General features: G+C 38.3%; 1 protein-coding gene across 1 annotated transcript; it reads right to left on the bottom strand.

Moving 5' to 3' along the window:
- Positions 1 to 3,532: 3,532 nt before the first annotated feature.
- LOC148040307 (putative LRR receptor-like serine/threonine-protein kinase At1g06840) lies at positions 3,533 to 10,532 on the bottom strand. Its single transcript, XM_087698175.1, has 21 exons — positions 10,138 to 10,532; positions 9,930 to 10,049; positions 9,601 to 9,745; positions 9,395 to 9,466; positions 9,137 to 9,208; positions 8,892 to 9,035; positions 8,711 to 8,782; positions 8,515 to 8,586; positions 8,333 to 8,404; positions 7,904 to 7,972; positions 7,709 to 7,777; positions 7,563 to 7,634; positions 7,315 to 7,404; positions 6,575 to 6,646; positions 5,954 to 6,468; positions 5,703 to 5,840; positions 5,121 to 5,407; positions 4,977 to 5,028; positions 4,592 to 4,842; positions 4,268 to 4,402; positions 3,533 to 4,158 (listed from the first exon to the last, which is right to left on the bottom strand). Exons 1-21 carry the CDS (start codon positions 10,211 to 10,213, stop codon positions 3,814 to 3,816), a joined length of 2,940 nt encoding a protein of 979 aa, XP_087554301.1. The 5' UTR covers positions 10,214 to 10,532; the 3' UTR covers positions 3,533 to 3,813.
- Positions 10,533 to 11,201: the final 669 nt, after the last annotated feature.

Genomic DNA, 11,201 nt, shown 5'->3' with positions numbered 1-11,201 from the left:
AATCTATAGCCTATGGAACTAAGAATGGTCAACACACTTGATAATGGACTGAAACTATTGTCCACAGCCTTGTGACATGAATGGGGCCCAAAATGGCTCCACATGTAATAATTCAAGCTAAAAATTAGAGATTAAGAGAGCCTCTTACCTATTTCTTTCATGCTTAAATCCTCACTTCATTGTTGATGGTGTTTTCTTTCTTCTTTCTTAAACAATGCAATGTATGTTAAGTATAGAAGATAAGACACAATTTAAAGGAAAGTGGCATATGAAGTTAAACAATGCATGACTACTATATTAACCATTGGATACTATAATGATGCTAGTTGTAAGTAGATGTAATTAAACAATGAGTTAGTGGCCATGTGAGAGTCATGATGATGAATAAGTGTAGATGTGCAAACCCATCTATCCATGTGAAATATCCACAAGTATTTAGCTTGCCATCTCAACCACCTTCTTGTTGGCTTAGGTGTAAATTCTCACAAGCCTAGAAGATTGAGTGTGATCAGGACTTATAGTAAGAGTTGTTGCAATTGGAGACTAAAAGGATGGTCTCAATTGAATCTTCCCTTGTTGGTAAGGCAACATAATATTTAGATTCCAATATTGATATTGATCTCAATAGTGAGTACATAGTGGTGACTCAAAAAGATAGGCATGTGGGACTCTACCTCTCTAATCTAGAAAAATCTAGAGAAAATTTGGGAGAAAAATCTTTATACTCTAAGGAAGATGGATGCTATGCATGCATTTATAGCAATTGCAAGGGAAAAGTGGGATGAGCTTGAGAAATTGTATGGTGCTAGAAGAAAGAACTCCAAAATCTTCCTCAAAATAGAGTTTTTCAGCTTGGAATACAAGCAAGGAGAATACGTGGATAATCTAATTTTCCATGTGAAGGTATTAATGGCCCAATTAGCAATACAAGCTCTAGTTGTTGAAGAAGATGCAATTACAATACTTTTAAAAGTTGTACGCATAGTCTTTTCAACTCTTGTAACTACCCTAAGAAATGTACCAAATCCTACACTTGAAGGTGTCATTCAATCAAGTCTAGATGAGGATAAGAGAAATCAAAAGGAAGGCAGTAATAGCTCAACATCTACCTCAACAAGCCGTGATCAACTCTTAGTCCATATTGTTTCTATGAAAGGTTTCCTTTGCAATAAAAAGGGATATATTGTAAGCAATTGCTGGAAAAATTATCCCAACGAGATGAAGTGCAACAAATGTAAGAAAATACGGCATATCAATAGTAAATGTCCTAACTCCCCTAAAGTACCAAAAGAATTGGAGGCCGACTCTATCTCCAAAGCACTGGATGACCACCATTTTTAGTATATGTTCTATCATCTTTCCATAAACATCCTTGTAGTCTACTTTATAAAGGCGTCCCACTGATTCATTGAGGGGGGGAACCATTTACATGCTATGTAATCCAATGCCACCTTGGCATTGAGGGGGGATGTTAGAAGTATAGCATGGGAACCCTATGTAAGCAAGGGTGCGTGAGGGAAGGTATGGTGTGAATGGACTAGAGGATAGGGGAAACCCTAACCCTAGCTTCTAATGGCTACATAAACAACCCAAATGACACTCTCAAGTAGATGAGAGAGTGTACCGGTTGTACCTTGAGAAACTTAATAAGTAAGATCATGTTCTTATACTTTGAGCTCTCTTCTTCCTCTTGTGCATGCATTTCCATGTTGTCATGTTGATATTCCAACACATAATAATATATTAACTTATCAAGATGTGAAGGATATTATCTTTTATTCTATGCATTTAGAAAAGCAAATAGGACCTACACTTGGTGGAGGATAAGATTAAAACCATATATGTTAAAGTACAAGCATTCTAATCTCTAAACAACACAACTTAAATGTAGCACCTCAAGCCCAATCATGCATGTTTATGCTAGAGAAATGCCATGCAATTATATACACAAAATGCCAATTATATTTTATCAATTCATTTTCAAAATTGAATTATTGGATAATCTTAGTTTGAAAATGGAGATGGATCATTATGATTTTATATGATTACCTTTTGACTCGGATAATTATAACATCTCAAACCTTTGTTAATATCAACAATAAGTTTTTGGCTATTTTGTCAAGTTTTTCATCTCAATTTGTTGTTACTGTACTTGAAGTCTTGTTTGGAAGGGTGGGTCATATACCCTCCCACCTAAGAATTATATTAAGACCAAATACTTATAGTTCTTATTAATAAGTTTGAATTAATATTTGACATTCATGCACACAAATAAGTCCTACACCCTCAAACGTCCAACTAGAATACAATTAATTTAGGGCTAATATATGTATCAACTCTTCTATTTACAGAAAGGTAGAAGGTTCTGATAAGAAACATTGGAAATACTCTTTAGTTGCATGTACACATGTATTTTATATGTTAGATAGACAAACCACTTCAACAAAAGCATCCTAACCATTTGTGTAACAATTTAAAAGTGCCCAAATCAAGAGCTATGATTTTACATTTACATGTGGTAGATAGGTACACATAGGAGAATGTAAGTGTACCTTTCTTGAAAGTGCATATTTGAGAAGATTGCAATGAGTAGATCAACAAGGGGGGCAATATGATGCTATATATGCATATATTCACACAAACACATAGCAAGATTGATCAAATGGATGTAGCTTAGTTAAGTTGAAAGTACGATGCGACTAGAAGGTCTTGGATTCAACTCCTACAGTCTACAATATCATTGAGCATAGGTATAAAAAATGTACAAGCTTTAGTGTGCATATTGTATTGCAATAAAACCTTTTATAGAAAGTGACGTGTTGCAAGATTACCCTAATATACCATTTTTTAATTGGAATTGTACAATGTAATTTACAAGAACCATCAAGTGCATAATATATTTTTTCCAAGCCATAAGTTTTTGGAGGTGACATCTAGTGCTAAAAAATACTTCCAAACCACCATCTATAGCACATCTATATATCTACATAACATTATCTATATAATCTTTATATCTATATCTATATCTATATAACATTATAATTAAAAAAATTCCAGACCTTACACCATTCTTGCATGGCAGATATACCTTAGAAAAGCTTGATCAACATCATCACACATATATGGGTCTGCACATGTGCTCATGGGCCCATGCACATAAGCATTGGTTACATTAACATCATTACTTCTCTGTCATAAATGTAGATGACAACATGCTAATTAATACCACCAAGCTAAGCGCGGTCAATGTGTGAATGGCATTAGGAGCCCCATGTATAGTAGTTGAGTCCGACATTAGATAGTCTTTCTCCACCAGCTTGTGTAGCTCCTACCGGCAAGCTGCATGGTGTGGCAGTTGCTATACCGGCTACTCCATGTGATTAGCTTGATGAATCATCCAATGTATAGAGAGTTTCCATATCGAATATGTTGTTGCTATACCCAAGATTAGCTAAACCAACTTAGCTAGGCAAGTTGCCGCCTCACAATCTTCACAATGATGTCAACCATGCAAAGCATGGTTAGTGCTTTATCATGTGTACATGCATGTACAAACAACTGCTACCTATAGCAAAACACTCGTGCATTGAGAATCTATGTGGAAAAGATATTGATGTGCATGCATACCCACCAAGGCTAGGAAATTGAGAAAAGACTTGTACCACAATTTGGTGCATTTACAACTATGGCATTAATAACTTAAGTGAAAAGGATTTGCATGCAATGTCTGCAGAACTGAGGCTAATAAGCTTCACAAGACTGGTACTGGTTGTATTTCAACCATGGAATCATATGGCGATGTCCTACAAACATCTACCTTGGAGAAAGGTTTGAGATAGTGCCACTCATCAACACACTTCCATCTATGTCTGATGGTATGTAAGGATTGTTCGAACTTGATGCATTTGCCTTGGGGGGAGTATTCTCAGTGTCTCTTGAATATATCTCAAATGAGGTCATGGACTTTGGTATCGGTGTTTGACACCATATGGCTTCCAATTGCCTCACTACTTCAGCCATGGTCGAACGAGAGTCTGTATCATCCTTGCAACAAGAAATTGCTAGTATCACCAGAGGCTCCAAACATTCGGATGGATATGAGCCCATCCATGGATCTACAATGGACACCATCGTGCCAGCCTCATATGCAAGGTTGACCTACATGCAGCACTCCACGTCCATTAGAGTTTTCCTAACTTGAAATCCCTTCTAAAAAGAAAAGTTTATTTGTGAGACAAAAAACTGATAGAGACTATTAAATCCTTGCCTTCCTAACAAGATTTATCCCATGTGAAATGGGCTGCATGCCTGTTACAAGCTCTAGCAAAACAACTCCAAAACTATAAACATCACTTTTGTCGGTGAGTTTGTGGGTCAATAAGTACTCTGGATCCAAGTAACCCTGCAAGAAAATTTGGCACTTGTTTAGCAAGCAATAATGTGATTCACACTCCAAGGATAACTATGATCACTTTAGAATGCATGCATCCTTGATGTGAAGTTAGTCCCTACATCTGTCCCTACATCTATGCTCTAGTAGAACCATAGCATTAAAGTAGGATATGATCAACTGTATGAAGCTTCCACTCACCGGAGTGCCTTTCACTACAGTTGAAATTGGCCCACCTGATGCACCTTCTAGCTCAAGAACAGGAGCAAGCTTTGAAAGCCCAAAGTCTGCGACCTTAGCTCTCCTCTTCTCATCAAGCAAAATGTTACTAGCTTTGATGTCACGGTGATATATGGGTGGACTTACTTCTGTGTGAAGATATAAAATGCCTCTAGCTGATCCCAAGGCTATTTGGATACGGGTTGGAAAATCTAGGGCCACCTTCAATTTTGCTGAAACATTACAGCCCCTTAGATATCAAGGAAGGAGAAGCTCTTCAACTACTCTAGAATTGATATACATATATCAAAACAACTAGATTCATGTACTGGATTTGAAGAAGATCATCATGAAAATTTTTACTCACAATTAAGATGCTCTTGTAAGGTACCATTTTCCATGAACTCATACACCAGCATCTGTAACAAAGCCCAAGATAAGTTCTCCTTACTAGTTTAGAAAGCAAACACTTCTTGAACTATGAGAAAGGTAGAAACCATGCAATGCATACCTGTTCACCTTGATCATCACAAAAGCCTAACAGGGAGACGACGTTGCGATGATGAACACGTGAAAGCAACTCTAGCTCTGTATAGAATTCTTTTGCACCTTGTAATGATCCCTCTTGTGCACGCTTTACTGCAGCTACTACCCCATCAACCAAAATAGCCTTGTAGACTTTCCCATATCCACCTTTCCCAATCTGCATGGAATCATCAAAATTGTTGGTGGCCTTTGACATTTCTTCATATGTAAAATCTCTCACACCGGCTACTTTAATCCGTTGATAGTGTTTCTCTGCAAAGAACCATAAAATGCTCCTTTAGTACATGGTCTTTGGTTATGGAATCCTTGAATGCACCAAGTATCTTAGAACGTAAAAATCATTCTAATTAAGGATGTTAACCATAGCCTTGATAATAATTCTCATAGTAGAACATTTTATTTCCATATTACCAAACAAGTAATCTAAAAACCCAATCAGTAGAGATGCTCCATTTATAGTGTGTGGCAATCAAAAGAAAACATATTCAGCATTAAATGTTTCACAGTATGAAGGTCCATGCATCAATAGAAGGGGGTGGAATCATACTTTCTCTGGAGGGACCGCGATGCCTAATAACGAAGAACATTGCAGCACCCACCACTGAGGCTGTAAACACAACTGTAGCAATCACAATACCTGCAATAGCACCTCCACTCAAGCTCTTTCCAGATGCAGCAAATGATTCTGCATAGTCAACAAGCTTCTGAGCCTAAATGAGAAAATAGATGGTAGAAAAAAACACTGGAAAGACAAAACTCCTTGAGCGAGGACTTGCAAGTCAATGGGTGAAAGCTTACCATTGTAAGGAAACCCTATGTCGAAGGACGTTGCTTCGTAAGGACCAAATGTATTATTGTAAGGGATGTTCCAAGTTGTGAATGTATCATAAAGGTGTTGGACCTCTGAGTTATTGAAAATATCTCTACGTGGGAATAGCATGATTAACATCCATATACGTGGACCAGGTTCCCAATTATACTGGGACACATTTACCTGATATGATGAGAAGTTTAGACCTGATGACAGGTAATCTCGGAAAATATCCTCATAGGGTTCAAAGATAGCAAAACCAGGACTCTTCAATCGATATCCTACTTCAAGAGGATAGGCGCATTGGCAAACACCTCGCTGAGTTAGTAATCCATAATCCAAATGCTGATTGTGAGTTGCATCACATGTTGATTCTTGACATGAAGTAGATAATTCAGGAGTGATTTCATCATCGAGAAGCTCCGAATTGCTTCCATTAAATGCTGTGCAGATTTTTGGTGGTAATAAAGATGTATTGCTGCACACTGGATTTCCAAACAACCTGACAACAATTCTTTCCCAATATCAACCTCCTCCATTTTTCCACTTCTACTACTCACACTTGGCATCGAAAGAGGCCTAAAAAACCTTACAAGATCTCAGCTCACCTGAATCTGACATTCTCTATAGAATTCAATGCACCGGGGACGAATGCAGTGAGATTGTTGTTCTGAAAGTCCCTGCAGAATCATAGAGGGGAGTCTTAAGCATCATTTTTTGTTTAGTAAAGAGAAATTGTATTAATCATAGCAAAATTACAAGATCACAAGAGTCACAAAAAGCTAATGTCACAAGGACGTGAAATTTTTTTAATTTGCTTAGCATTTGATTAAAAAGTTAAATCAAATGTGCAAATGTGACTTGCACATTAATTATTTCATAGTGTGGGACCCACAACCCTAAAATATCAATCGGTGTGAAAGACGAAAGTTGTATAGTAAGTTATGTTTGACAGATACTACTAACATCAATGCACTCATCAAGGAACCCTATATTAATACCTCCAAAGCTATGCATTAATGGTAGACTATTAGACCCGATTTGTAATCCACTATGAAGCAAAAATCAAGTGTGCATGTTGCTATTTACAATGAACAGCAAATAGGACACTAAACCACTTGAAAGAGGTGCCCTAAATGACCTCTTAAACCATAACTCTAATGGCAATCCCATGCGCCCCCCCTGCGCCCCCCCCCCCCCCCCCCATCCCAAAAAAGAAGGCCATTGGATGCATCCTTGAGCAAATGTAACTTGCAAGCCCTCCTCTTCTGTCTCAAATATATACATCCACTTTGAATTAACATATGCAGATAATAAAGAAAATCAGGGTGCCGAGGAGATTTCTTACAGAACTAATATTGACTGTGAGTTCCAAAAGGCAGCATGTTGGATATCATTCACTGTAATGTTTCCATCTAATGAGTTGTCCCGCAAGATTCTATAGCAATATAGAATACAAGGAATATTCAGTCTGCTACCATTGTCCGAATAACAATACAAACTAAAGCACCAATGCAGACTCTCATCCATAAGAAATGATCATTCAAGGCAGACAAAGTGAGTCACTGCAAACTAGCCATCTTCTAGAACACTTACAGAAAATCCAGTTTTGGCACTTCTAGAAAGTCTACTGGCACTGGCCCGTCCAGCTGATTGTAAGAGAAGTCACTAAACAAGACATGAAGGTGGTTAGACTTGACACTACAAAATCAGCCCAATATCATGAGACTTTGGACACCTACATAGTTGTAAGACTTGTAGAAAGAGGCCCAGATGGAAGCATCCCACTCAGGTGGTTGTGACTAAGATCTCTACATTAACATTTAAGAACAAGAACCAAGGATGTGTATCGTCAGAAGATTAAAGAACCCAGCATTCAATCAAGTTGTGCTTGAGAAGCTCATGTATACTCACAAAGCTTGACATGGTATACTCACAAGTATCCCAAAGAAGCTAGAGGTGTAAGATCCGGTATTGGTCCAGTCAAGTTACAATTCCTTAGGCTTCTGCCAATTAGAATGAACCATCCAGATTCTTTTCCCCATAAGAGATATTCAAAACAAGAGGAAAATGTCTAACTGATTTTTTGCAGTTTGCAACTTTTCCAACAGCTATCTTATCATCCCCAATAGCATTGAAAAGTTTTATTGATGTTGTATAGCACACTATGCTCATCCTTAAACACAAATGTTACTTATGAGCTTGTGCTATTAAGACTTGAACATGTGTCATTCTATTATATTCTTCAGATGGAATGCCTAACAGCAATTGCATATTTGTGAATGGATACATGAGGCTTGATTGTATATGGAACCAAATCAAGACACTGGAAAAAGGTGTAACAGACAGTTGGAGTTTGTACCTACATTTTTGTAAGGTTCACCATGTGGGAGTAGTTTGATGGTATTGAGCCAGTAAAAGGATTATTGTCAAGTTGTCTGTCACACCATGAAGCATCGAAACATTGACATTAAGAAGCTTAAATAATGAAAAGAACCAAAAGTGGTTAAGGTGTTTGCGAAATTCTGAACTCAAGAGGTGCCCTTACAAAATGAGTAAGGTAGGTATATTTGCCAACTCAACTGGCAGCTCTCCAGTTAGATCATTGTTATCAAGTAGACTGAATATACCAAAGCAACAAGGTCAAGGCTGACACTAAAATGGCACCACCACAGTCATTTAAAATGAGTTGTTCATAAATGGTTTCAAACCATTTCATTGATGAGGGGATAGTAGAACATTACAGATGCACTAAGCTCTCCAGGTTTCCTAGCTCTTTCGGAATGCTACCATTCAACGAGTTATTGTTCATGTGGCTGCAGAAACAGAAGCAGTGCAAAGAAGAGGTATATGGCTACACAGTTGACTCCCATGCCTTCATTCTTCAACAGACGACATTGACCATACAGTGTACCATATACTTACAAATGCTTTGCCTTATTCAGATTCTGGAAACTTGCAGGCACTGGACCTGATATATTGTTCTCATCGATTTGTAGTCGATTCAAATTTGCAAGGTTGCCCAACTCTGGAGGAAGAATTCCAGTCAATTTGTTGCCATTGAGTAACCTAAAGAGAAGTAAGTGTCAAAATGGGAGATATGGCCTGAGTTTTCCCTGTAGCAGTACTCGAAGACCAAAGGAGGATGAAGTAGGTTAGAGTATACTCACAGGAAATAAAGCTCCCTGAGGTTTCCAATCTCTGGGGGTATGGACCCCGTGATGTTGTTCCACATGACGTCCCTTCAGAATGAATATAAATCATAAAGCGTATCAGTCAAGTAACCTGCATGCCTACAGGCTACAGGCTATGACATCCATGTGGTGCATATAAATATGTCCCTATAGGTAAACAGACATCAATGCTCATATGATACACGCATGTAAGCTTACAACCGGATAAATTGATTGAATTGTGTGAAAGCTTACAAGATCGTCAGGTGAGTGAAGTTGCCGAAAGCTGGGGCCAAAATTCCTGTGAAATTCATATGAAGGAGGCGCCTGTGTTTGCGAAGCGCATTATATTCCAATAAATCAAAGCAGGATTGTGCGCAGAATGATAAATAAGTGCAACAGACCATTTTTCCAGACAGACAGACAGAGAGAGCTTTGGAGGTGATCAGTCTAGCACTTACAGCTCCTTCACATGTTGTGTCCCCGTCACGTTCACACAATAGACCCCTGTCCACCGAGGACTCCCACATGGATCGTCTCCATTCCAGTTGCTTAGTCTTCCGAAAACATCACCAATCTGCCTTCGTACTGCTCGTAGAGCGGCAACTGCGGACACACTCCATGACTACACTCCATGACTACACGACGATATTACCTTCAACATCTCCGAATTTCAGCTGTAGTATCTACTTTGGCTATCCAAATATGATCCCTCGAAATTATTGACAAAAGGTAATGAGCATCACGTATAATATCCAAATATTGCTTTATGGTGACTACACGACGATACCTTCAACTTGATCAGTGACAGCATCTGTCGTGTGTACTGGGGATATGGTGATGAGGGAAAGGACTAGGGCCAGTATCTGAGAGCCCAATGTCAGCTGTCGCCCTCCGATCGAATGCTTGCCTTTCAATGGAACCATTGGATACTAGTTATGATTCTAATTTGCAGAGACTATTTACGGCTCGGCAGGCATAGACTATAGCTTACTCACAACAAATCGTTGCATAGATTATTCTGCAGAGACAATGTCTGCCTCCAGCTTTTGAGGGACTAATTCTATCTTGCATGGTTCATATATCTGACTCTGGCTTGATTATAAGGGTTGTTGCAGAGATAATTCTAACCTGCAGACGCAAGTTCTGACTCTAGCTTTATTACAAGGATAATTCTAACCAACAAGCAGAGCATACCACCCACTTCTCTCAAACTGATGAGATTAATGTGGCTATAAATGATCTGTAAAGCCACAGAAATCTGTATCTGTCACATTTTGTGATCAAGCATCCGGATTCGGCTTTGGATGTGGCTATAAATGCTGCTGAAGCATGAGCTGAGACCAACCTTAAAAGCTGGGTCTACTGATCTTACCAGTCTACGTAAACTGATTCTTTCGGTTTCATGGAGAAAAACCACAGAAAATGGGTTTTGGTAAAATCAAAACCAGAGCAGATTTGAGTGGGCCAACCTCCTCAAAAACCACGACCCTTTCAAACTAGTTAGAAAACTACCCTTTCGTAAAGAGACTCTACCTTACTCACTCTTCACAAAACCTTTAGTTATAAAATTGATAAACATGTATAAATTAATTCAATTATAGTTTGAAGCAAAACTCCTTCCAAAATTTACAAAACCTTAAGCTTTACAAAACGGTTAGTTATGAATGGCAAATACATATAATTAGATCAAAAGATCCCTTCAAATTTTGAGTTAAAGGTTTTTATATCTACTCTCGCATAAAAGTTTTTGGTGAACACTCCTTTGCTCTTCCCAACTTCAAATATCATTTTTTACTATTGATTATTATTACATGATTGTTAGTAGTGTCATATTTACCCTACTAAGAGTGGATTCATGTCCTTTCATGACCTATTAATAAATGGTAAGGGGCCTAGAACTCAATGCCTATCCTTATTGTTGATCATAAGCTCCCTTCCCCAACACAAACAACTATTCCAAGTGCACTCCGAGCTCTCTTGATAATACAATTACTTGCATTATTTAAAAAAAGTGGGATCCTCCTTGGTCACATAGCATGGGTGGCAATTACTAGAAACC

This window comes from Lygodium microphyllum, chromosome 2, assembly GCF_053477565.2.
Source record: "Lygodium microphyllum isolate KBCC chromosome 2, Lygodium_microphyllum_v1.1.10, whole genome shotgun sequence".
NCBI classification, from domain to species: Eukaryota; Viridiplantae; Streptophyta; class Polypodiopsida; order Schizaeales; family Lygodiaceae; genus Lygodium; species Lygodium microphyllum.
The sequence above is the reverse complement of the archived record's forward strand: the minus strand, read 5'-3'. Positions and strand labels throughout refer to the sequence as shown.

Bases quoted from the DNA above. Each gene is read 5' to 3' on its own strand.
- LOC148040307 (XM_087698175.1), bottom strand. From the start codon at position 10,213: ATGCAAGATAGAATTAGTCCCTCAAAAGCTGGAGGCAGACATTGTCTC. The intron at 7,778-7,903 runs GTGAGTATACCA...ATGTTAATGTAG, and splicing joins CTAGCTTCTTTGGGATACTT to AGATCTTAGTCACAACCACC. The intron at 4,403-4,591 runs GTGAGTGGAAGC...ATTTTCTTGCAG, and splicing joins CTGTAGTGAAAGGCACTCCG to GGTTACTTGGATCCAGAGTA.